Source organism: Piliocolobus tephrosceles, chromosome 2 (assembly GCF_002776525.5).
Source record: "Piliocolobus tephrosceles isolate RC106 chromosome 2, ASM277652v3, whole genome shotgun sequence".
Classification (NCBI taxonomy): domain Eukaryota; kingdom Metazoa; phylum Chordata; class Mammalia; order Primates; family Cercopithecidae; genus Piliocolobus; species Piliocolobus tephrosceles.
Genome location: NC_045435.1, coordinates 89,754,424 through 89,781,021, shown reverse-complemented (window position 1 = coordinate 89,781,021; position 26,598 = coordinate 89,754,424). Strand labels below are relative to the sequence as shown.

Below are 26,598 nucleotides of genomic sequence, written 5' to 3'. Positions count from 1 at the left end.
CTGTCCTCAGCTTAGGCCTGAGCCACAGAAGCTGCTCAGGGACTATCCATGGCCTCCCCGTGGCCAACTTGAGTCTGCTCTGCAGTTGTAGGCCCGACTTGGAAGGCCCGTGGGCTCCAGGTGAGCGGGGGCCAGGGGAGCCTGGGGGCCTGAGCACAGCTGGGAGGTCCAAGTCTGTGGTTTCCCCGGGGCTGAGTGTGTAAGTACCTGGGCCGTGCTGTGGGGCAGACAAGACATGCCTGCATGGAGACACATCTGTGGACCTGGTGTTATGACAGCAGGGGGCTTGTAACCATGAGGCCAGCTGGGACAGAAAGCCCATACCTCTAGCTCTTTGGGAGTGCTCCCTCGCTGGGACAGAGCCTGCTGGCCCCAGGTGCCCCCATCGTCCCTCCCTTCATCTTCCTGAGAGGCAAGAAAGCCAGACAGCCATGCTTCTGCTGCAAGGGGAGGGGGCTGCCCAGCCAGCTGCCATGGGAGCCTCCAGCGACTCAGCCGGGTGTCAGGGGGTGTTTATGAGCAGCCGAAATGGCTGTAAAAGTGGCACCTCGCTTCACTTATGGCCTGGCCATCCCCTCCCCTACTGGCCTCTTGCCTCAAAAAGCTTCCAGAGGGGCCTGGAAGCTGAGAGAGGTCTGGGTGGAGGCACAGCTTGGGGTCAGAGTTCAGCCAGGGGCTAGAAATCAGATTGAGATAAGAACTCAGCCTGAGGTTGTGGCTCATCATGGAGATAGAGCTTAGTCTGGGATCAGGGCTAAGCTTGGATGCAGGCTGACTTTGGGGCTAGTGTTGGGATGAAGCAGTGAGGGAATATAAGGACTCAGAAATAGATGTGAGCCATTAGTCCCAGAGAATCCCTGGTCTGGGCAAGGGGTTTTCTGAGGGAGGGAACCAGGCTGCATTGCTCAGAGAGCTGAGCCTCTGCCTTGCTTGTTGGTGTCTGATGCCCACCCTGGCCCCAGGGTCTGTGTACCTTGGCCAGAGCCCTACTCACAGTGGGATGGCTGCAGCAGAGGCCTGTCAGACTGGGGCTGCCACACCAGCAGGGGTGGGGCCAGAGTCCAGCCCCTACTGCAGTTCTGAGATCCAGTGACCACCCTGGCTCCTCCTCCTAGGCCCCAGCCTGGGGATTAAAGACAGGGACTCACTCCTACTCCCCACCCTCAGCCAGGCCTTTTCAAACTCCAGTGAAACTAACACTGACCTGATACTAACCAGAAACTGACTAACCAGGCCCCTGGGGCCTGCTTGTCAAAAAGGGCAAGCTGACTCCGCCAGGTGCTTAGGTGCTACCAGTTAATGTGTGACACCCCCACCCCATGGTGGCACTTTAACCAGAGGCCTGAGGGTAAGAGGGAGGATCTGTGGCCCCACCCACAGCTGTGGAATGTCCAGCAGGGGACTATGGGGTGAGGCACATGAGTTATGGCAAGGGGAATGCCCTTAAGAGGCCCAGCACCCATCAAAGATTCCTCTCTGCAGCCCTCTCCACAGCCCACTCTGGTCCTCCCAAGTACAAATAGTATGTTTCTAAATCTCAAGTTTTCCCTGGTGTCAGATCTGAAAAGATCTCCTCCCTCAGCCTCTAGTTTTATCTCTCAGTCCTTCCAATCCCTCCATTAATGTTCTTTTCTCATCACCAAGGGGGAAAGCAGGCTGGGAGATCAGTGGTCACAGAACCATAAAACTTAGAGACACAGAAACAGAGGCATAGGCCAGGTGCGGTGGTTCATGCCTGTAATCCCAGCACTTTGGGAGGCTGAGGCAGGAGGACTGCTTGAGTCCAAGAGTTGGAGACCAGCCTAGGCAACAAAGTGAGACCTCATCTCTACCAAAAAAATAAATAAATTTAATTACCCAGGTGTGGTGGCTCATGCCTGTGGTCCCAGCTACATGAGAGGCTGAGGTGGGAGGACTGCTTGAGCCCAGGAGGTCCGGGCTGCTGTGAGCCGTGACCGTGCCACTGTACTCCAGCCTGGGTGACAGAGCAAGATCCTGTCTGGAAAAAAAAAAAAAAAAAAAAAAATGCTGGCTGTGGTGGCTCACGCCTGTAATCTCAACACTTTGGGAGGCCAAGGCAGGTAGATCACTTGAGGCCAGGAGTTTGAAACCAGCCTGGCCAACATGTAGAAACCCCATCTCCACTAAAATTGCAAAAATTAGCCAGGTGTGGTGGTGTGCAACTGTAATGCCAGCTACTCGGGAGGCTGAGGCCAAAGAATTGCTTGAACCTGGGAGGTGGAGGTTGCAGTCAGCCAAGATCACACCACTGCACTCCAGCCTGGGCAATAGCCCTGTCTCAAAAAAGAAAAGAAACAGAGGCATAATAAAGCTGAGACCATTAAAATATAACACCGAAGAACCACAAGTGTTCTTTAGGTGCCCATTCTGGCACCTGGGCCTCTGTCCCAAGGAGTCTACATACCATAGGAGGCAGCCCTGAAATCACAACCTCCCTCTCCAGTAATGGAGGATGTGGGCACACAAGGAGGGAGGGAAGTGTCCTTTACACCAGGCAGAGGAGTATGATCCTGGCAGAGGACGCAGCAAGGACAAAAGCAGGAGAGTGGATGTGTGAAGAAGGCCAGGAGTCTAGCAGACAGTTCCTGTCAGGGAGAGTCATTTTTGGAGGAAACTGTCTCAAATAGCACTGCCCTTGAACACCAGAACAAGAAATGAGGGCAGTGGGCACAGAGAAGGGAGGCAGCCATAGAAATGCATGGGGAGGGCCAGGGCTGGTGGCTCACACCTGTAATCCCAGCACTTTGGGAGGCTGAGGCAGGTGGATCACTTGAAGTCAGGGGTTCGTGACCAGCCTGGCCAACACGGTGAAATCCCGTCTCTACCAAGAAATGCAAAAATTAGCCAGGCTGGTGGTGCACACCTGTAGTCCCAGCTACTTGGGAGAATCACTTGAACCTGGGAAGCAGAGGTTGCAGTGAGCAGAGATCATGCCACTGGACTCTAGCCTGGATAACAAAGTGAGACTTCATTGAAGGAAGAAAGAAGAAGGAAGAAGGAAGAAGGAGGAGGAGGAGGAGGAGAAGGAAGAGGAGGAGGAGGAAAGAAGAAAGAAAGAAAGAAAGAAAGAAAGAAAGAAAGAAAGAAAGAAAGAGGGAAGGAAGGAAAGAAAGAGAGAAAGAGAGAGAGAAAGAAGAGAAAGAAAGAGCAAGAAAGAAGAGGAAGAGAGGAAGAAGAGAGAGGAGGAGGAGGAGAAGGAAGAAGAAAGAAGAATACAAGGGGAATGCACCTGGGAGTGCAGTCTGGAAGCTGGATGGGCTTGAGCCAGCAGAAGGGTGACTGCAGCTGGATCCTAGGCCCTAGGGCTTGGGCTTGGCAGATTCACACTGAGGGTTAGAGGACAGGTTTGCTGGCTCTGAAGAGCTCAATATCCACAGACTGAGTCTGGAGAGCCCCTGGAGCCCATGGGCCAGGACGCCCACCCTCGTGGCAACTAAACAGTAAAGTTAACATTGCACTTGAATCAGCTGGCGAACCTCTCCATTTTGCAGATGAGGAAACAGGTCCAGACAGCCGAAGAGTGGTAGTGTCCAGGACACACAACTGGTAAGCGGGCAAGCACAGGCTGCTGCTTAGCCCAGACTCATTTCCTAGGGCCTCACACATTCCCTTCCTCCGCCATCCTTAAAGCCCTCCTCTCCAGGCATCCCCAGCCCCTCCTTCCGCCTCGATTTCCCCACCTGGTACCGGGAGGTGGTAGGTTTGGGGTCGAAGGTCCCCTCCTCTTAGAGCTCCAGCGTGCTCTCCCCAGCCAAGCACAGAAATCCCGCCCCGTTCAGCCCCAACCCCCGCGGACTCCTCCTTGCCTTCCCCTAGGTCGAGGGTCCCAGGCGGATATGAGCCTGCCGATAGCTTTTGGGAGTGGGGGTGGGGACGGGGGAGGGAGGTGAAGCCTGAGAGTGGGTGTCTGGATTGAGCCCCAGGTCTGGCAGCCTCAAGTCGCCGGGGTTGGGGCCGGGAGAGCTGGAGAGGCCCGGCCAGCAGCTGAATGGGTCGAGACTCGGAGACCCAGACCCGAAGAGACGCTGGGCAGGGAGGGAGCGGGATGTGTGGCTGCAGACCTGGGCAGGGGTCGGGGCTGGCCTAGGGCCGAGCGGAACGACAGGCCTGGGTTGGGACTGAGGGTAGGGGACGAGGCGAGGGTGGGGCTGGAAGTGGGGGAGGGCGGCAGCAACCAAGCCCGGCTCGGGCCTGGCAGCCTAGAGGCCTCCCCAGGGACCCCGACCCAGCCCGAACTGGAGCCCAGTGGACTGACAGCGTCACGGCCGGGGGCGCGCGGGGGTAGCGGGCAGCCTCCCCAGGGGATTCGCCCATGAAGAAAGAGAGCTTGCTTCTCCGCTGAGGGTCTCTATTCGCCAGCGGGGACCGGATGATCGGGGGGCGGGGGGGCGGGGGGGAAAGCCCGTGCTTTCCAAAAGAGAATGAAGCAGCGACGGCGTCCCGGGTTCCCTGCTCGGGTCTCGATGTCACAGCTGCCCCCGCCCCGTTTCCCCAGCACTCACATCCCGCCGCTGTAAGACCCCGGGCCTCGGCCTCTAGCGCAATGTCCCGGGGCGGGGGGCGGCGGGCTCCTCTCGGCCTCTCCACACTCCCGCGTCGTCGGCGGCGGAGGGGGTGGGGGCGGAGAGGCCTGGGAGGGCGCGGGGGAGGGAAGAGGCGCCCGACCTGGGGGGAGGGGAGCGGCAGACGCCGAGGAGAGGGACGCGCGCTGCGGGCGGTGGCTCCGAGCGGCGGCCGGGCGGGGGGCGCTGGAGGCTAGGCCGGCCAGTGGGGGGGTATCCCGAGAGCTCCATGAAGTCCCCCCGGGGCCGCGGACGGGGCGCTGGCTTGGGGAGGCTGTCGGGGGGGCCCCGACATCCATGGCAAGGCGGGGGCCGCGGCGGCGCGCTCGGAGTAAGTCGGGGCTGGGGACCCGCGCCGAGGGGAAGTGGCCGGAGTCGGGGAGGAGCGACTCCGGGCCTGGCCGGAGCAGCCAGGCTGCTCTGTCTCGGTGTCAGTCGGCGGCGCCTCCTCGGAACCCGGGGGAGTCGCCAGCCCCACGCCGCTCGGCTCGGTGGCTTTTTTGGAAACTTGCAAATGTTTTCGTAGAGAGAAAAAGGGGAGGGAGGGAGCGAGGGAGTGACCGAAACGGAGCTTGGGGCCGCTGGAAGAACTGAGGCCAAGGCCGGGGTAGCTAGAGACGGACTGACAGACAGGCAGACCGACAGAGCGTCGGGGCCGCTGGCGCGCTCGAGCGGCACAGGCGCAAGCGGGGCTCGGGCAGAGGATGGGGAAGGGGTGCGGGAGGCGACTGCCACTGCTGAGGGGCTGGGGTCTCAGGAGGCCGAGCGGCCGTGGGCTGGCGGCCGGAACACCGAAGGGCTCAGTGTGGCTGCAAAGTTGGGATCGCATCCCCTAGCTGCACGCCCCGCGCGACTCAGAACGCGCCCCCTGCTCGGCCCTGACTCCCTACGGGCGAAAGCCGCGGAGCTAAAAATAACAGTCCTGCGCGCCCCCCGCAGACCGCGACCCCGACCCCTCCCCCGCCCCCTCCCCCCACTGGGCGTGGGGCGAAGCCACAGCTCCCATTTCCCCAAAAGAAAAAAAAAAGAAAGAAAAGGCGGCGCGGGAGGGGGGCGGGGGGCGGGCCGGGGGCGGGGGGCCCGGCCATATGGATGTGATTTCTCCGCTCCGAGGCAGACGGGCCGCTCCGCAGCGCTCGGCGCCCGCCCGCCGCCCGCCCGGCCTCCGGCTCTCCCTCCCTCCCTCCTGTCCCTCCCTCCCTCCCTCCTTTGCGCTGCTCGCTCGCTCGCCCTCAGCGCATGGGCCCCGCGCCGGGCCCCGGGGCCTCGGGCCGCCGGGACGCCGGGGTCCCCTAGGCCGGGGCGTGGGCGGGGCGGCCGACCTGACGCAGCTCTGCACCCCCTACCACCACCAGGGCCGGCGGCGGCGGCTGCCCCGAGGGACGCGGCCCTAGGCGGTGGCGATGGGGACCGCCCGGATCGCACCCGGCCTGGCGCTCCTGCTCTGCTGCCCCGTGCTCAGCTCCGCGTACGCGCTGGTGAGTCCCCCGCCGCCAACACTCCGGGACAGGCTGCGGGCTTACCCTGGGGTCCGCGGGATAGGTCTAAGGCACGCAGTCTTGAGTTCCCCTAGTAGTTAGAACTTTAAGTGAGAGTCCCCTCTGATCCAGGATCCTGGGTGCCTGCTGTCTCTGGGATGTCTGGACTGTGGGTTCCAGCTGCCTGAAGCCTCCCTATTTCTGAAGCCTCGTTTGGGGTCCCAAATCTGGAAATTTGTGGTTGAGGTTTCCCCATCCTCTGCTTCTGTGAGCACCATGGCTGTTTCTCCCTGGAAGATGACAGTGTGACCCAGCAGAAGGCTGGGCTTTGGCCCTGCTATGTACTCCCACAGACTTTGCTTTGGGGACCTCTGTTTTCTGCAAGTTTTGTTGCAGTTCCGGACACGGGGAATGTAGGTCTGAGGTCAGAATCATCCAGGCAGGGGGTAGGATTTAGGGGGCCCCTCCAGCCCTCACACACACACATGCACACATGTCTGGCTTCACCCAGGGTAGAGGCTGTTTCTCCAAGGAGGTGGGTGTGGTGTGGCATGGAGGAGCGATGGAGGTCCCTAAAGGAGAGACTGACCTCACAGTGCACCCCTGTAGGAGAAGCACAGCATACCCTGTGGGGAAGTGAGGAGACCCCTGGGAAGACTGTCACTCCCTGAGAGTGGAGACCTAAAAGCAGAATGGTTGGGAAGGCTAGAGGGAGAGGAGAGACAGAGACAAAGCCGGGTGGGGAGGAGAGATTCCCCCCAGCTAGAGGGGTGGACAGACCAAGAACAGCAAAGAAAAATAGGGAGAGACAGGCAAAGGCAGAGAGCTGGAGACGCAGGGTCTGGGGGCCACTTTCTCGAAGGGGGCTGTCTCAGACCCTCAGTCCTATTCCACAGCAACCCCATACCCTGGGACCAGCCAGTTCCTAAGGAGGCTGTCTGCCTGTGCGCCTAACTTCAAAGCCCCTTCTCCCTGCTCCCCAGTGGGGGCATCTGCCTGCTAGAGAGTGCCGCAGTCAGGTAGCCGCCTCCTCCTAACCAGCTGCAGCTCCCTACACAGGGCAGAGCTCCAGGCGGTTCCCAGGAGCCTGGAATTCCTCCACCTTTGCATGATGCCTGTGTAAGCCTGGGCTGTCCTTCTCCATGCCTCAGTTCCCCCATCTCTAAAAAAGAGGGCCTGGAAGAAACATCTGCCTGAGAATCCCATAATCAGAGGCTCTCGCTTTCTCTGTGGTCCTCAGCACTTCCCACTTACCTGTGCCTACACCCTCACAATTCTGGCCCCAGCAAAGGCTCCCCACCAAAGACAGCCCCATACAAGGTCCTGTGGATGGGGAAACTGAGGTTCAGAAGAGCTCAACACCCTCTGCAGAGACACTCCAAGTACTGACGAATGCCAAGGGATAGAGCCACCACCACCCCTGCCAGAGTTTGGTGTGTGATGGTCTGAGGGGTAGACCGGGTGATGGGTGTGGGTGTCCTGAGAGTAAGTCTGTGTCAGAGCAGGGCTCTGTGGGACTCTGGGCATAGTGTTCATCTGGGTCTGTGTGATTGTGAGTATCTGAGTCCCCGTGTGAGTTCACGGTGAGCTTCAGTGTCTGAAGCTGTGGGTGCATGACTTGCAGGCGCAGTTGTGTGTGTTTGTGTGTGCCTTTGTGAGCGCCTGTGCACCCAGGCCTATTGTTTTCATATGTGTATTTCATAAATGCTTCTGTAGGGCTTTCTACTTGCCATTGTTCTAAGCAATTCACATACATTAGCTAGTCTAATCCTTCCAATCACCCTTGGAGGAAGGTTATTGTCCCCATTTTTAACTGGTCCGAATCACACAACCACAATGACCGTTATTTATCTCATGCCAACCCAGTGCCAAGCCCTGTACCTCTATGTGTGTATGGAGTATGGGTACCCAGAGCCCCACTGCTCTCCAGGGAAGCTGGGATATATGCAGAGAATCTTCCTGGCTTCACCCTGGCCCATGTCTGAGGGTAGAAGGAGAGATGCCAGTGCTCAGTCTGCCCAGGACCTTGTTGGGGCATGTGAGTTCACTGGCCACTCCTTGGCTTTGGGGCCAGAAGATTGGGACTGAAGGGCGGGGGCAGCCTACTCACCCATCCAATATCCTATGGGCCCCCTGGACTCATCTGGGGCCAGCAAGAAGCTGGCAGCCTCCCAGCTCCCTCTCCTGAGCCCAAAGGGCTACTGCACCCCTTTAGATCTGCACCTATGCCCCTCAAGCCCACCAACCTTACCTCATGGCCAGTCACCAAACCTGTATGCTATCTGCCCAGCTGGTCCCAAGACCAGGCTCGCATCTCCAGTGACCTCACATTTGGGGGCCAAAGAGCATTCCATCGGGGGGACACTGGTTGTGGCCAGACTCAGCTGGTCCATCTTCTGCCGTACAGGAAATAGTTACGTGGGAGCCTGAGGGTCTGGGAGGGTGGAGTTTGGAGGAAGGGATGGACCCACAGATTGCGAGTAGTAGGCAAAGTGTCACTCTTGTCCTTGAGGATGCGTCCTCCTAAGGACGCATGTACACATGTGGAGGAGAAACTGCAACAAGAGAAGCTGGAGCTCAGCATGGGGCAGGCCTTGGATGTGAAGATGTGACCACTGGGTAGGACTCACAAGAGACTGTGGTGTGGACTCACAGGCTGGGAGTGTGTGGGACCTTTTCCAGCCTGCTCTGGGGGCAGCTTGGCCATGTTGCTTGCTTTTTTTGTTGTTGTTGTTGAGATGGAGTCTCGCTCTGTGGCCCAGGCTGGAGTGCAGTGGTGCAATCTCGGCTCACTGCAAGCTCTGCCTCCCGGGTTCATGCCATTCTCCTGCCTCAGTCTCCTAAGTAGCTGGGATTACAGGCGCCTACCACCACGCCCAGCTGTTTTTGTATTTTTAGTAGAGACGGGGTTTCACCGTGTTAGCCAGGATAGTCTCAATCTCCTGACCTCATGATCCACCCGCCTCAGCCTCCCAAAGTGCTGGGATTACAGGCGTGAGCCACCACGCCCGGCCGGTTGCTTGCTTTTAAAGACAGGAAGAAACCAACATGTACAGAACAGTGGCTGTCCCCAGATTCTGAGCTAGAAACTCACAGATCATTTTCTCATTTCATCCATTCACCCAGTGATTTCTACGGGAAAGGGCCCTGAGAGTCACACAGTGAGTCTATGGCACAGCAGGATTTGAATCCAGATCTTTAGACCTTTGCACTGAATTCCTTCCTCCAAAGCAGCATGAGATTTGCTGCTGGCAGGAGATCCTCATGCCTCACTCTGGGTTTTCTCTTTTTCTTTCTTTTTTAAAAATTAAATAATGACCAGCTGCAGTGGCTCACGTGTGTAATCCTAACACTTTGGGAGGCCGAGGCAGGCGGATCACCTGAGGTCAGGAGTTCGAGACCAGCCTGGCCAACATGGTGAAACCCCATCTCTACCAAGAATACAAAAATTAGCCAGGCGTGGTGGTACATGCCTGTCATCCCAGCTTCTTGGGAGGCTGAGGCAGGAGAATCGCTTGAACCCAGGAGGCAGAGATTGCAGTGAGCTGAGATCACGCCGCTGCACTCCAGCCTGGGCAACAGAGTGAGACTCTGTTAAAAAAAAAAAGAAAAGAAAAGAAATCCTTTTGTTATTTTGTTATTTTTAACTTCACAACTGATATATGAATATGTTCTTATAAAAGAGTCAAACAAGTCTGTAATCCCAGCTACTTGAGAAGCTGAGGAGGGAGAATTGCTTGAGCCCAGAAGTTCAAGGCTGTAATGAGCTGTGATCACGCCACTTCACTCCAGCCTGGGTGACAGAGTGAGCCCCTGTCTCTGAAAAGAAAAAAAGAGTCAATCAATAAAAATTAAACAGAAGCCCTCCTTGATCACTCCCAAGCCCCAGTTCCCTTCTAGGGAAAACCATTTTTAGCGGTTTGGGTAGAGGGGCGTTCTCCTTCCTCTTTCTGTGTGTTTCCAAATGGTACCTCTTTGTGTACATATCAAGTAGATAGTTTCATCATTGTCTATCTGTCTGGTTGGTTGTTTTTAAATAAATGGCATCGGTTTCTAGATAGGGCTCTGCCACATACATATTTTGACGTAAAGGTGTGTCTTAGAGATCTTCATTTCAGTAAACATGAATTTTTTTTAATGCTACATAGTACTCCAAAACCTGGGACTCATTAAGTAGTCCATAGGAATGTACATTTAGATCATTTCTGCATAATTTGTGTGTATGTCTATGTGTGCGTGATTCCAGATGGTGGCAGGGAAGCTCCTTGAAATGCCCTCTGGTGTCCCCATGTGACTATTTCCTAGTAGGATATTTCTAGATTTTGTCATTGCTGGGTCTGAGAATACACACATTTTTTATTTTAATAGCATAGCCAAAAAGCCCTCTGAAAGGCTTGTGCTGCTTTATACTTATACAACACCAAGACCAACCAGGAGGGCCTCTCTCCCCATGTCCACTGTCTCATAGGATGTTAGGAGGATTCTTTGTGTTTCACCTTTGCTTTGATAGGTGAAAAATGGTGTCTCTTGTCATTTTAATTTGCTGATTACCAGTGACTTCTGGGCTTTACAGTGAGAGCTTGCTCAGGGCCATTAACCATCGTGCTATGGGTTATTTGTCTTTTTCATATTGATTTGTTGAAGCTTTTTATATCACCTGCCCTTAAACGCATTCACCTCAGCTCTTGAAACGGCTTATGGACAGAGCACTAGGAGGGGGGCCAAGCCCTCCCAGGAACTTGGGTTTTCTTCGGAATGTTTTAATGAGGCGTCAAGTAGCCTCCCCCAGATTCCTGTTGTGGGCCTTCTGGGGACACTCCCTGGTCCAGCCACCACATCAGGAAGGCAGCTATTTCAGAAGGAGAGTCCTCAGGAAAAAGAAAAGGTGGGGCGAGGGTTTTGCAGACCTCTGAAATTGTCTGCAAAATATAGTGTGACTGGGAGAAGGGCGCAAAGTTTTGCTCAGGTTTGCAGAAACATCAGAGACCTTCAAACTCTTAAAAGCCCCAACTCTGGGGCCAGTCTTATGCCCGAGGTGAGACCTAGTGGGATTCCATTCTGCTGAGCAGGCGATGGCTTAGATTAGGCCATACTGTTCTGGGCCTTGATTCCTCAGCCCAGGTAGGGGCTGCTTGTGAAGATCCACCAGGTCCTAGCAGCCAACTCCGCTATCCCAGGCTCCATCCCACTGCCTGCCCCGAAGGCGGCCACGCTGGCTGGCTGGGATGAGAGGCGTCATAGTGCCTCTTCCCCCCCCAGCCCCTCCCAGCCCCAAACACAGGCAGCCTGTTCAGGAAGGCCTGGCGAAGGGGAGGAAAAGTCAGCACTTGTCAGCGGTGGTGGGGTAGGACGAGGAGTCTGCTCAGGCCAGCCGGACAGAGAGAGGGCAGCAGGGGTTGGGGAGCAGTCCCAGCCAGCTGGCACAGGAGACATCCAGGGGTGCCAGCATGGGTCCCAGTAGTAGAACCTGGAGGAGGGCTGTAGGAAGGCCAGGAGGTCACGAAGGGATCTCCTGTTAGCCAGGGTTTTCTCCTTCTGGCTGTGCTGGAGGCATCAACGGCCTCGTTCCCAACACCAGAGCCCAATCGTCCTCTACCCAGTTACAGCTGGGGACAAGCTGCCATCACCGGCATCACTGTCACCTTTATGTCTACCCACCTCCGCTCCTGAATCGGCTTTGGGGAGGCTGCCCTAGGAGGTCTGCAAAGGGAGACTTGTTTAATGCAGCAGCTAAAATCCAGGATTGTGGAAAGATGATACCGTGGCTAGTGCCAGGGTACCCGTGTGGCTGGGCATTTCCTCCTCTCTTTCCCGTCTTCCAGGGCTGCTGCTTCAGTGTCAAGCAGATCTTAGCTCCATCCCTGGCCCTCCTCTTTCTGTGACTCTTGGCCTCAGTGTCCCTGTCTGTAAGATGGGGATGTGGTAGAAGGTGCAGGAGGCATGCGTTTTAAAGCTCCTTGCTGACCATGGGGAGGATGTGCTACAGTGGTGGGTATTGGAGCCAAGCACCGCGATGGCTGGGTTGGGGGAGTCAAGTCAGCCCTCATCAGGACCATAGGAAGAGTGTTGGGGGGATATGGGACACCTGGTGCAGGGCTGGGTAGCCCATAAGTGGTGGTATGAACTAAGTAACCCCTGGCCACAGCCCAGCCCCAGTCCCTCAGTCCTTACCCCTGAGTCCCAAGATGTGCAGATCCGCTGGATCTAAGGGGATGCAAGCCTAAGTCCTCTGCACCCTGGCACTGGGCCAAGAAGACAGGAACTCTTCAAGGGGGAGAGGGTAGGAGGGGCGGGGAGAGGCATGCCAGGCTGAGACGAGTTACAGCTGTCAGCATTTCCCCTTCATCCACAGGAGATAAGGCCTCCTCAGCCAGGGCAGAGGCAGAGGAGAGGGTCCTTTTTCCTCCTAAGCTCAAGCTTGGGGGCTCTGGCACTAACCTGGAATCCTAATGTAAGTCCAGAGTGGTTTCAGAAATGCAAGGAGCCATTGGGATATCCGTCCATCCCAAAAGCTTGCCAGGAACACCTTATCTGGCAGGTCCTCCTGGGTCCCTGCCCCCAGTCCTCCCTGGGGCTCCATCTCCCATCTACCCCTCACCATGGGGATGGGATAATCTCCCCCAGTCCCTGGCCTGGCTGGGAGCACCCATGTCACCAGGCAGCAGGGGTGCACATGGCGGGGGTGTGACTTGCTGCTGCTGCTGCTCACAGTATCAACAATAGCAACCAGCTTTTCCTGAGCTTCACCCCTGCACAGGCTTGTTGTGAAGTGCTTCATTTAACCTTCACAACAGCCTTTTTTTTTTTTTGTTTTTTTTTTTGAGGCGGAATTTCACTCTTGTTGCCCAAGCTGGAGTGCAGTGGCACAATCTTGGCTCACCAGAACCTCCACCTCCCGGGTTTGAGCGATTCTGCTGCCTCAACCTCCCGAGAAGGTGGGATTACAGGCATGCACCACCACGCCCGGCTAATTTTGTATTTTTCAGTAGAGACGAGCTTTCTCCATGTTGGTCAGGCTCATCTCAAACTCCCGACCTCAGGTGATCCGCCTGGTTTTGGCCTCCCAAAGTGCTGGGATTACAGGTGTGAGCCATCGCACCCGGCCAACAACAGCCCTATTATTACCCTGATTTTACAGGAAAACTGAGGCACACCGGTTAAGCAACTTTCTCAGACACGAAGCCAGTCAAGGGTGAAGGTGGGATTCACACTCTGGGGCTGGTGGCAGAATCTCCTTGAAGAGGAGGGCACAGCTGGAGAGAGGAGTGAACAGGAGTGGGGGCATTCCAGGCATGGAGCTGTGAGCTAAGGTTTGGAGGGGTAGTGCACTTGGTGTGGGGTTGTCCTCCTCTTCTTGGGAAAGTGCTTCCTTAACTTTAACATGAGTTATTCTTGTTGCAATGACTGTGCTAACAGAGAAATAGGTCCTGAAGTTCAGGGAGGCCAGAGGTGTGGCCTCAGGGAGGCCAGAGGTGTGGCCACCACTCCTATGGATGAATGAGGGAGTGTGGGAGCCATGAGTGCTGGAAACACATATCTTTTCCTCTCCTGAACATCCCAACTCCAGACAAAGGGGTGTGCCTCCTCCTGGCCATGGAGAAGGTAAAGCCAACAGCAGGAGGTAGAGGCTGAGCCAATTCCTTGAGCCAGTGAGGGGTGTGTTGGTCAGGTTTCAGCGGTCAGTCTGCCAAATGGCCACGCAGTTTTCAAGCCATGACTACCTGCCTGTAGTCTAGGCCATCAGGGGTGACCCCCAGTCATATCAGTAGGCTGGTCTGTCTGTTGGGAGGCCCGGTGAGTCAGCAAGTGTCTAGGGATGGGTGGGAGCCTCCATCAGTCACTCCAGAGCTCTCCATCAGCTAAAGAAAATACAGCACAATGGGTTTGTCTTGAGAGGGGTGGAGGTGGCAGAAGGAGGAGGATAGTGGGGAGGGGGTAAGACAACAAGATGGCAGAGGCAGTGTAGATGGTAGTTATTGGACAGGTGGTAGTATTGGTGATGGTGCTAATGTTGCCTTGGTGATGCTGGAGGTGGTGGCAGTGGTGCTGGTGATGCACCAGTGGTGATGGTGCGGATAGTGGTGATGGTGGTTATATTGATGGTTACAGTAGTGCTCATGGTGGTAACGGTGAGGTGATGCCAGTGGTGGTGGTGGTAGTATACTGGGAGGGACTGGTGATGCTGGTGTTGGTGTTAGTGACAGTAATGATGGTTATTGATGGAGGTACTAGTAGCAGCGATGGAAATGGTAGTGAATGGGTGCTGTAAATGAAGTGGGGTGAGCAGGAATCAGCTCCCTCAGCAGCATGGATCCCCCATGTAAGAGGCACAGGGAGAGCTTCAGGTTAGTCTTGGAGGCCCCTGGATCCTGGCAAGTCCAAGTTGTTCTCCCTTAAGCCATCCAGTCATTCTGTGTCCACCTCTACCCCAGCCGGCTCAGCCATAGCTGTGGAAGCAAAGGGACTAGGATAGAGGAGCTTAGGCCAGCCGCCAACACGTGGGGATCTGTTCCAGCCCTTCCTGGGGTCCACAGCAGTGGTCCAGCCGAGATCTCAGGGTCCACCTCAGCCCCCAGAGACACCAGAAGCACGGGCCACCCACAGACTCAAAGGCGAAGGAGCTGCCGCCCCACTCACAGACACGCACACGCCGCCCTATGCCCAGAAATACATGTGCACGTTCAAGCTCACAAACACGTCCGGCTTGCACCCCACACTGACGTGCTGGACAGTCTCCACGTGAGAACGCACACGGACGGGCACACACAAGTGCACGCGCCGGCCACTCAGGGGATGCGCCGCCACTTGCGCGCGCACGCAGAGGGACGCGCACGCGGCTCCGCTAAGTGGAACCAGCAGAACCCGAGGCCGGCGGAGCCAATTGGAGACTCCTTGGCCCTGGAAGCCATCGCTGCTGCCGCCAAGAGACGCGGTCAATTAACTTCTGCCTGCAGCCAGGCTCCCTGACCTGGCCCGCCCCATCCCCGACCCGCCTCCTTCCTCCCCTGCCTCCTCTGGGTCCTCCCGTCCTGCACAACCACGCTCGAACTGCTGGGCCCCGGCCCCGCCACGGCGCGTCTGAAGGATGCGGCTCTGCCCCGGAGCTGAGGAGACGTAGCCTTTTGGGAGAGGGGTGGAGGGGGTCATCTCAGGGGACATACCCCTGCCCAGGGGTCGGAGGAAACACGGCCCTGAATTAAGAGGGATGGGGCTGAGGGCTTCACAGCTCCGCCCTGGGGAGGTATCAGAGACCGCCTTAACCTCTGCGGGTCACACTCACGGGAGTGGCTGGGCTGGGCACACCAAGCTGTTCCCGGGGCGGGATGCTGCCTTTACCCCGACTCCTTTTCTCTTAAGTCAGAGGACAGAGGCTCAGACCCCTCAGCAGCCACCTGCTCAGGGGTGAGCCTCCACCCGCATATTTCATTTCCTTTCTTATAATGAGGCCAGTGAGTCCCTGTGGGTGACAGCCAGGGCCCAGGGTGTGCAGGCTGGACGGAAGGGAAAGGACATTCCAGGCAGAGAATAGCAGGAGTGAGGGCCTGAGTGTCATCAGAACTCCGGAGTCGGCTTGGATGGAGGGAGCTCCCAGATAAGCAGTGAAATGAGAGGGACTCCCACCCACAGCCAGCACCAGAGTGCCCAGCCGAACCCAGGCCGCGTGCCAGCAGTTCCTCTATCCTTTCTCTCTTTCTCTCTCTCTCTCTCTCTCTCTCTCGGGATTGTAAGGAGGGGAGGCACTGAGGCACTCATCATTCACTGGGGACAGCATTGACTGGGGAGCTGGGCCGAGATGGAAACTGGTGACTCCCAAGGCCCCCCAGGGTGCCAGTACTTGAAGGACTCCAGGCTGGGTTTGTCTCCCCAGAGTTCACCACTCCTTATCCACCCCTCGCCCCCGACTCACGTCCCCAGCAGGCAGCCGGGATCCTATGTGGATCCACCCTGGTACATTCCATTCCAGTCCCATGTACCCCTGGGGAAAGGACTGGACAGAGAATATCAGTGACTGCAGCCTACAGGGTTACTGGTGGGCAGGCAGGAGACAGCCCCCCACCCTTTTTCCCTTCGATCAGGCAGGCCCTACCCGTCAGAGCCACAGCTCCCATCTGTAAGGTGCGAGCTCCATAGAGCAGATTCTCCACACTCAGGGGAAACCCCACCTTCCCTCTAGAGTCAGGGCCTTTTGAAAGGGGGTAATCCCTCTGGGAAACTGGGATGTCTCTGGGACCTGCTGCTGCGCCAGAAAGTCCTGCCTGTGGTCTGACCTTCGGCTTGGCAGGTGGATGCAGATGACGTCATGACTAAAGAGGAACAGATCTTCCTGCTGCACCGTGCTCAGGCCCAGTGTGAAAAACGGCTCAAGGAGGTCCTGCAGAGGCCAGGTGGGGGTCAAAGGAAGAGGGTCTGGGGATGAGGCCAGGTGAGGGAGGGGCCAGTCGAGGGGGGGACCCAGGATACAGAGCCAGGTGAAGGCTCTCTGTGGGGGTGGACTCAGGTAAAGGGGGCCAGGCCGAAGTGAGGACTGAAGTGGGGTGTGTGGTGCAAGAGTGGAGTCAGCAGGCTCGGGCATCCTTGGCTTGTCCTAAGTCTTGAGCTCAGGTCCCTGTGTTGCCCACCACCAGCGCTCAAACTGATGGCTGTCGGGTTAATCTCATCAACTGAAGAGGCCCAGACCCCAACTGACTGAAGGAGAGGAGCAGCTTCCTCCCCTGACAAGCCCTTAGGGTTCTGCCGGGGTTGAGGCTGGTGCAGGCCCAGAACACAAGCACACAATGACACACACACTCTGTGGCACACGGATTTTGCTCACATCCACAGAGACTCACATGGTCTCTGCAGTCACAGCCCCACCGATGCCAGCCCCAGCAGTGGCTCCCAGTCACATCGAGATCTGGGGGGTCCGGTGGGCCTCCTCGCTCTGGGTCCTGGACCCAGCCCCTCTTCTTAGTTGTGAAAGCCTGGAGGGAGCCTCTCTTTGCCCCTCACCATCCACCATGGAGCCTGTCTCTTCCTGCTCTACCGGATCCTGCTACCCACATCCCCACACTGAGGCCCGAGGGTGGAGGCAGGAAAATGAGCACAGTCATTCTCATCCCAGTCCAGGCTGCCTGGACTCAGCTTCCCATCATTGCCACAGACCCGACATGTGAGGGCCAGTGGGGCCGAGCTTGGGCGGTGGCTGAAGGAATACAGGTCAGAAAATGAGGAAGACTTTATGGCTAGGAAGAAAGACCTCTCCAGCCTGGGCAACATAGTGAGATCCCATCTCTACCAAAAAAATTAAAAATTAGCCAGGTGTGGTGGTGCACACCTGTAGTCCCAGCTATAGGGGAGGCTGAGATGGGAGGATCACTTGAGCACAGGAGTTTGAGGCTGCAGTAATTCGTGATCATGTCACTGCACTCCAGGCTGGGTGACAGAGGGAGACCTTGTCAAAAAAAAAAAAAAAAAAAAAAAAATGACCTCCAGCATCTCTCCAATGAGAAGAGAGGCCAGGCTCCATCTCAGATGAGGCATCTCCAGGGCCACTGTGGAAGCAGTGAACATCATACTTGAGGGTCCAGGGCAGGGGATGGGGTGGCCTTCTCTGTCCACTCTTGACTGTACCACCTTGCTCTTGTCTTCTCACCACCAGCTTCTTTACCTGCACAGCACTCAGGCCAGACTTCATTCTCGCCATGTAACCTGTCCAGTGACATCTCCACCCACTCTGCTTTCAGCGTGCGCCCCCTGGTGGGGCCTTCACTGCTGCGTGGCCTTGGCCCCCACTCCTGACTCCTGGGTGGGAGGACACCGCCTCTGTTCTGTCTTGCTCAGGTTTAGTGCTCACCCCACTAGCTGATCCTACACTCCCATTCCAACCCTGGGGGACAGTCTCCGCCTCCTCTTATTACTTCACCTGGCAAGCACTTTACACTTTGTTAAACACCTCCTCACCCATCGTCTCAGATCTCCCAAAAGCCTGGGTGTCAGCAGGGCAGGAGACAACCCCCCCCCATTGGACAAAGGGGGAGTCTGAGGCTGAAGAGTACCCCGGGTCTCCTGTTGTAGCACAGCTGACAGCCATCATTACCACCCTGGTTTCTGCAGCCAACATAATGGAATCAGACAAGGGATGGACATCTACGTCCACATCAGGGAAGCCCAGGAAAGATAAGCCATCTGGGAAGCTCTACCCCGAGTCTGAGGAGGACAAGGAGGCGCCCACTGGCAGCAGGTACCGAGGTATGTCTCTGCTTCCATGCATCCAGCTGGCATGGGCTTGGATCCGCCCACGCCCATTGCACTGCCCCTGTCATGTGAGCACATGCTTCTTGGCTCTTATAGAAAGTAAAAGGCAAGGGGCTGGGAAAAGACAGAGTCTAGTGGGAAGGAAGGGGAGCTGAATGGCTCAGGCCTCAGAGAGAGATGAACAGAGAACTTGCCAGCACCACGCCAAGAGTGGACCCAGGGTTATGGCGCCACCCATGGAGAGAGAGATGACAGAGAACCCTGGGGGCAGAGAGGCAGGGAGAGATCCACAAAGACAGAGAGAGAATGGCACATAGAGAACGACAGGGAGAGGCATGGAGACAGAGATCAACAGAAAGGCAGGGAGAGACGGTCAGAGAGAGAGAGGGGACCAGGAGGCACACACTGAAGTCTAGGGCTCAGTGTGTCAGAGGAGGTACACGGGGACACATAGTGGGGAAGGCCACAGAAATAGAGCAGGAGAGGAGGGCAGTGGCAGAGGTGGGGCCAGAGGCAGTGGGACAAGTCGGGGAGAAGAGAAGGGAGGGAAGCAGATGAGGAGAGGTAGCCACAGAGCCCAGGCTTTGGCCACAGGGCCGGTTTGAACCGGCCGGGTGGGCAGCGGATTCCAGATGGGCCACATCTGGGAGGCTGTGGTCACCCTGTGGCTCCCTGGGGACCAGAGGGAATTGTGGGCCTGGCTGGGTGGGGCTGGGAATATGGCGCCCAGGACAGAGAGCCTTTCACCAAGCCAGGGCGGGTCCAGCCATTGAGGCAGCCTTCCAGGGTGGCTGGAGAGTCCTGTGGTTGGAGCCCTACAGAGAGAGAGAAGGGGGCTATAAGCTGGGAGTGGAATGTGGAAGATCCAGAGGCTGGGGAACCTCCAAGATCACTTAGCCTCCCTGCAGTGAGGCTGGGTCTCCAAAGTGGGATGCCACCCTACTTTGAATCCCACCGTTAGCACTGAGATTTGGGGAATCGTATCTCCCCCAGCAGTGGCCGTGGGAGTCTCACAGCAGGTACTCAGGGCAGGCATTGGGTGGTGGTAGAAGCGTGGACCGATGTGGTTAATCCCAACTTCCCAAGGAGGAAATGGAAATAGAAAGACCGGGGACACCTGCGTGAGGTCAGCAGCAACTTGGAGTCCAGCTGGCACTAAAAACCAGACCTCCTGCCTCCTGTCCATGGTCCCAGGGGAAGGGGCACACAGGGAGCCTCCCAGCTGAGGGAGAGTGAGTCTGGGTACTTGCTCTTCTTCAAGGACACCTGGAAAGTGGTTCCAAGAGCAGAGAGAAAGGCGAGAAGCCTGGCCTGGGGTTGAGGACTTGAAGAGGACAGGGCCCTGTGTTGTATGACCTCAGCAACTTGCCTACCTCTCTTGGCCTCTGTCAGCCCATCTGGAAAATGGGGCCAGTGCCAGTACCTGTATCCCAGGGGCCATAGTAAATTCTTTGAGGCCAGTTGGGTGCAGGGCACAGAAATCTATTTTCTCCAGAATGCTCCAAAGCCTGAATTTTTCTGCCTGGGGCACACCTGTCCCTGCAGGAACCAACAACTACTGATGGGCCAGGCACGGTGGCTCACACCTGTAATCCCAGCACTTTGGGAGGCCCAGGTGGGTGGATCACCTGAGGTCAGGAGTTTGAGACTAGCCTGACCAAGATGGAGAAACGCCATTTCTACTAAAAACACAAAATTAGCCAGGCATGGTGGCGCATGCCTGTAATCCCAGCTACTCGGGAGGCTGAGGCAGGAGAATTGCTTGAACCCAGGAGGCGGAGGTTGCAGTGAGCCGAGATCACGCCATTGCTCTCCAGCCTGAGCAACAAGAGCGAAACTCCGTCTAAAAAAAAATCACACTGATGTATTCATCCTTCTGGGTCACTAACCATGGCCTTGACTCTCCCTTGGTATCCCCTACCCTATCTGTCTCTGGGCACAGGGCGGCCCTGTCTGCCTGAATGGGACCACATTCTGTGCTGGCCGCTGGGGGCACCAGGTGAGGTGGTGGCTGTGCCCTGTCCGGACTACATTTATGACTTCAATCACAAAGGTGAGGCCTGCTGGAAGGGGTGGGGATCAGAGGGAGGCTGAGATTTGGAGTTAGGGGTTCGGTGCCTCCAGACCTCCCTGCCTGCCCTGACCTCCCATGGACCTGCAGGCCATGCCTACCGACGCTGTGACCGCAATGGCAGCTGGGAGCTGGTGCCTGGGCACAACAGGACGTGGGCCAACTACAGCGAGTGTGTCAAATTTCTCACCAATGAGACTCGTGAACGGGTGCGAGCCTTTCTCCTTCCCAGTGTGACCGGGATAAATTCACTCCCACCCCACGGGTGACCCCTGACCCAGCCCTGCCTCCTAACCTTGACTCCTCCAGCAACCTTACCCTGGCCTCTTGCTCTTACCCTGACGCTAACCCTGGGTCCCAGGGATCTGACTGTGTCTCCCCCCGCACAGGAGGTGTTTGACCGCCTGGGCATGATCTACACCGTGGGCTACTCCGTGTCCCTGGCGTCCCTCACAGTAGCTGTGCTCATCCTGGCCTACTTTAGGTGGGCGGGGCGAGAGGCCTCGGGACATGGTGGAGGAGGGGGTGGTGGCCGAGGTCTGATGCAACCCCTTCCCTGCACCCATCACCCCCGGCGGGTGTCCCTACCTACCGCACACAGCCCAGCTTCCTGCCCATGCCCACCTGCCATGCGTCCCCGTGCCCCCACCCACGGTGATGTCGCGCGCCCCGCAGGCGGCTGCACTGCACGCGCAACTACATCCACATGCACCTGTTCCTGTCCTTCATGCTGCGCGCCGTGAGCATCTTCGTCAAGGATGCGGTGCTCTACTCTGGCGCCACACTCGATGAGGCTGAGCGCCTCACTGAGGAGGAGCTGCGCGCCATCGCCCAGGCGCCCCTGCCGCCTGCCACCGCCGCTGCCGGCTACGTGAGTGCCCCTCCGCCTGCCCACTCCCAGTGCCGCCACTGGCCTCTGGCCTCTTGGGGTCCCGCCCCGCCCCCCTCCAGCCCAGCCCTCGCCCTGCCTGCCTCCTGCCAGCCCCACTAGCTTCAGTCACTGAAACCTGTCTCACGGGGTCCCTCGCAACCCTCAGCTCTGCCACCAACCCTGCTGCCAAGAGCTCAGGGTCCCACACGCCCCGTGCTGCCATCAAGGCTCCTGCCTCAACCCAGTACCCCCAGCCACTCTACCTCTTCGGTTTGCCTCCTGCCCCTGACACCACACCCCACTGAGAGAGCCCCCAAGCGGAGCCTGCCCCTTCCTGGACTGTTTGGCCTGCACCACTTGTCCCCTCCCGCCGCCCCAGCCCCCCAGCCCAGCCCTGACTTCCAGGAGGCAGGCCCTGCCCTCTAACACCAGCTGGTCTCTTAGGCGGGCTGCAGGGTGGCCGTGACCTTCTTCCTTTACTTCCTGGCCACCAACTACTACTGGATTCTGGTGGAGGGGCTGTACCTGCACAGCCTCATCTTCATGGCCTTCTTCTCAGAGAAGAAGTACCTGTGGGGCTTCACAGTCTTCGGCTGGGGTACGCGGGCACAGCGGGTAGTGAGGCGCCAGCAGGGGTGGGATCATGGGCGACAGGGAGAGGGCAGCCCCTGGGGGGAGGCGCCCACACAGCACATCCCACCCCAAGTGGAACAGCAGGAGAGAGGCCTGCCGCCCTTCTGTGATCCTGACCCCATTCCAGGCTTGGAACAGCAGGGCTTGGCCAGGGATCAGGTTCACCTGGGGTTAGATTCACCTGAATTGAGGCTCAGCCCAGGACAGGGGAAGGAGGGACCATCAGGCCAAAATTCAACTCAGGATCAGAGTAGGATACTGGGACAGAGGTCAGCCTGGGGCTGGAACTGGGATCTGGCCACACCACTGCCAGCCTCAGCAGGCCTGCGGGGTCCATGGCCCAGAGCCGTGGGCCCAGCACCTCAGCATCACCTGGGCTTCACAGCCTCTCTGCAGAATGGGTTGCTGGAGCCGTGCACTCCTCCCAACCCCCTACAGGCTCTGGGATCCAGTTACCGATAATTGTCCATTATTGTTGGCAGCTGCAGAGCTTGGCTGGGCTCCGGGACAACTGGCCAGACTGCAGAGGGGTGGGCCGGGTGGCTGGAGCCCTCTCCGCAGTCAGCACCCAGAGGCCTGCAGGTCAACAGCCACCACCTGCCTGACCCTCGACATACATCCTGACCCTGACCTCACCATGACAAGCCCCACAGTTGGGGAGACCTGAGCCTGGTCCCAGGAACTGATGCAGGCTCTGGGGCTAGGAAGTGTCCTAGTGGGCTGGCAACATGCAGATTGGGAGTGCGTAGGATCCTGGGGCACAGGAATGTCACAGCTCTTTTCTTACCCTAAATCCAGGTCATACCCTATCCCTCCAAGGGTGGACCAGGCCTAGAGTCAACTTGGTGGTGTGCAGTCGGGGAGGACCTGGGGCTCCCTTCCCAGAGGCACAGCTCACCCAAAGATGCCACGTGCCCCTTGAGCTGGCACAGGCCAGGACATACCGACATACTGAGGCTTCCCTGTGGCCTCTGCTTGGGACAAAAACCTCTCACCCCATCCAGTCTCATCCATGAGGGCTGGGACCTTTCAAACCAGGTTGTGGGAGTGCTGTACTGGGGCAAAAAAATAAAAAATAAAAAAAATAAAAAATAAATGCGGAAAATAGGCTCTCTCCCCATGGGAGCTGCAAGTCCAAAGCAGTGCCCTCTGCAGAGGAAATGGACAGGGCATGGATCAGTTAGTGATACCTTATTATTATATTATACCTTGTACCCCATATATGTGCATATGACATGGAGCCAAGATGGGGGCAGAGGCTGAGCTGGGTTTTGAGGGCTGGAGCTCCAAGGGGAGGCTGTTAGGGCACTACATGGCAGAGTGTGGCTCTGTCACCAAGTGGCCCAAGTGCCCAGGGTCAGGGGCTCAGGGCAATGGTGGGGTAAGCTGGGGGTCATCAAGGATGAGGGGGGATGACCTTGTGGACAGTAGCCACAGCCCCGCACACTGTCCCCCTCTGTGCCCACAGGTCTGCCCGCTGTCTTCGTGGCTGTGTGGGTCAGTGTCAGAGCTACCCTGGCCAACACCGGGTAGGTCCAGGTGGAGAAGGGGCCCAGGCCAGAAGCACCCCTGGGTCCCTTTTCTTCCAGGAAGCATGTGAGAGGGCCTCCTGTACCCTGGCCTCAAATGGCCCAGCCTCAGGAGTTCTCAGTCTAGCCTCGAGCCAGGAGCACCCTCAGGGTCACAGGAGGCTAGTTACAAAGATGCCTGTGAGGGTGGCCTGAGGCCTCGCCCCACCCAACCCCCCTGCCCTGTGTCCTCAACAGCTAATGTCACCAAACCAAATCTGGGCCTCTGTGGGCAGTCTTAGGATGGGAACAGGAGGGGTGGGAGCTAATGCCTCAACCTCCCCCAGGTGCTGGGACTTGAGCTCCGGGAACAAAAAGTGGATCATCCAGGTGCCCATCCTGGCCTCCATTGTGGTAAGCACGGGTGGGCTGCTGGCCACAGGGGAGGGTGGGATGTGTGCCTGGGCCCCCCGGAACCAGCCCCTGACAGGGACCTAGGAGGCTTCCCTGGACCCCAGTGTCAGAGCCACAGAGGCCGGAGGACCAGCTGATCCACACTCCAGCCCAGAAAGGAAAACCAAGGGCCCAAGGAGCCACCCAGAGACGCAGTGACAGAGCAGAACCTATGGCCGTGGCTGCCAGGCCTTGCCCCGCCCCGCTAGGGTGCAGCCTCCAGACGCAGCCCCCTCACTCCCACAGCTCAACTTCATCCTCTTCATCAATATCGTCCGGGTGCTCGCCACCAAGCTGCGGGAGACCAACGCTGGCCGGTGTGACACGCGGCAGCAGTACCGGTGAGCCCGCCATGCCTGCCATGCCCTGGCTCCTCAGGGGTCCCTGAGTCCCGGTACCATGTACCCCAGGAAAGACAGTGGCCCCATGAACGAGCCTGGGGCAAGGGAAAGGACCCAGCGTCTGACTCCCTGGCTGTCCTCACCCACCTGGCCTGCCCAGCAGTGATGGGAGGCCCTAGGGGCACCCCAAAGCCAGCCTGCCCATTTGTATGAGGCCCTGCACTAGAGCTGGAGTCTGTGAGGGTGGGACAAACTTGAACCTCTCCTCAAAGAGTTGGTTGCAGGGAGTCTGAGGAACAGGTAGGCGGTAGGTGGCCCCAGGAAGGCTGCAGCTCAACTGAAACCTGAGCAGTGGACTGTGGGATAGTGAGGTTTGACCTTGGAGGGGAGTGCTTGCCAGCTGAGGGCTCCACAGGTGCGAAGGGCCCAGGGACAGGGGGACTGTCATTTGAAGTCCGCTCCGGGACACCGCTGAGAACCAAGGGGCCCTATTAGCACTTGGCCGGGACGGCAGCCATGCAGGTGAACTGGGTTGTCCTCCTGTGGTGACTTGAGCCCTGGGTCCCTTTGAGCTTCCGGAGCCTGGGGCTGGCAGGGTGGGGGGTGGCACGATGCTTGCTGAAGGGGAAGTAGCTTGGCCTTGACCTACCTGCCCCGCTGGCCCAGGAAGCTGCTCAAATCCACGCTGGTGCTCATGCCCCTCTTTGGCGTCCACTACATCGTCTTCATGGCCACACCATACACCGAGGTCTCAGGGACGCTCTGGCAAGTCCAGATGCACTATGAGATGCTCTTCAACTCCTTCCAGGTGCGCAAGGCTGGCCCTGGCCTGGCTGAGGGTGGGAAGGGTTCCGGGGACAGGCCCTGATTCCAGACACCCCTCTTCACAGGGATTTTTTGTCGCCATCATATACTGTTTCTGCAATGGCGAGGTAAGCAGGAGACAGTGTTGGCGCAGGGCAGGGTGGGGCACATACCCCAGAGGCTTCCTCAGGCTCATTTCTCCATTCTTCCACCCCGTTACTTCTTTGTTCCTCCAAGAACACCCCTGAGGACATGCTGAAAGCAGAGCAGTCTTTCCAGATGATGCAGGCTCAGGATGTGCTAGGATCTGGGGACTCTTCGGTCACCAGACACTTGGCATTGCCAAGTGCCTTCCCAGCCTCATGGTTGAATTCTCTGACCCAGATTGGAGGACTCAGGCACCTTTGGGGCAATCTGAACCTTGTAGATTCTGGGTGTGTCAGTTGCCTGCAGCCAAGCACCCTGTTCTGAGGATGCGATGTAGATTCTGGGTGTGTGAGTTGCCTGCAACCAAGCACCCCGTTGTGAGGATGGGATTTCACTTGGCCTTGGAGTTTCCCAGGAGCCCCCTATTCCCGTTTTCATTCCGTGCTGGGTGTCCAGGGGCAGGGATGGGGCATCGCTGGGGTTGGGAGACACACCTGACTGCCTCACCCCTACTGCCCCAAGGTACAAGCTGAGATCAAGAAATCTTGGAGCCGCTGGACACTGGCACTGGACTTCAAGCGCAAGGCACGCAGCGGGAGCAGCAGCTATAGCTATGGCCCCATGGTGTCCCACACAAGTGTGACCAACGTCGGCCCCCGTGTGGGACTCGGCCTGCCCCTCAGCCCCCGCCTACTGCCCACTGCCACCACCAATGGCCACCCTCAGCTGCCTGGCCATGCCAAGCCAGGGGCCCCAGCTCTGGAGACCCTTGAGACCACACCACCTGCCGTGGCTGCTCCCAAGGACGATGGGTTCCTCAACGGCTCCTGCTCAGGCCTGGACGAGGAGGCCTCTGGGCCTGAGCGGCCACCCGCCCTGCTACAGGAAGAGTGGGAGACAGTCATGTGACCAGGCGCTGGGGGCTGGACCTGCTGACATGGTGGATGGACAGATGGACCAAAGATGGGTGGTTGAATGGTTGCCCACTCAGAGCTGGGGCCAAGAGGAAAAACAGGGAAAAAGAGAAAAAAAAAAAAAAAAAGGAAAAGGAAGCGGTGTGTGGCTTCCTGTAGCCCAGACTGGGGACTTGCTCCAAGAGGGCGGGGCTGGGAGCCAGAGAAAGCTGTGGGGGGAGGGCCGTGAGTCATGGAGGAATCCTCAGGTCTCACTTTAGAACCGGGAGGGATCAGGCCTATGGTATCATCCAGCAGAAAGGGCCCAGAGAGGCTCAAGTCTGCAGGGGTCACACAGCAGCCAAGTGGACCCATGAGGGAATCCAGCCTCAGCCTCCGTTGCCGCCAGCTGTGGAGCTGCTCTCCACACTTGTACCGAGGCCCCGTGGGGAACCAGGCTCCTCTAGGCCAACTCTTCTGACTGCTGGTCCCCATCACTGCCACCCAGGGCTGCTGGCAGATAACTCAGGTCCCTGGCCACACCCCCAAGCCTACGGCCCTGCCACAGAGTGGACCTTTCCT

General features: G+C 57.8%; 1 protein-coding gene across 1 annotated transcript; it reads left to right on the top strand.

Moving 5' to 3' along the window:
- Window positions 1-26,164, top strand: PTH1R (parathyroid hormone 1 receptor). Its single transcript, XM_023231686.2, has 16 exons — window positions 1-120; window positions 3,513-3,567; window positions 5,939-6,061; window positions 16,344-16,446; window positions 18,155-18,289; window positions 20,238-20,348; window positions 20,457-20,575; window positions 20,756-20,850; window positions 21,042-21,237; window positions 21,682-21,835; window positions 23,339-23,399; window positions 23,726-23,792; window positions 24,078-24,172; window positions 24,839-24,980; window positions 25,063-25,104; window positions 25,646-26,164. Exons 3-16 carry the CDS (start codon window positions 5,987-5,989, stop codon window positions 26,030-26,032), a joined length of 1,782 nt encoding a protein of 593 aa, XP_023087454.1. The 5' UTR covers window positions 1-120; window positions 3,513-3,567; window positions 5,939-5,986; the 3' UTR covers window positions 26,033-26,164.
- The last annotated feature ends 434 nt before the right edge of the window (window positions 26,165-26,598 follow it).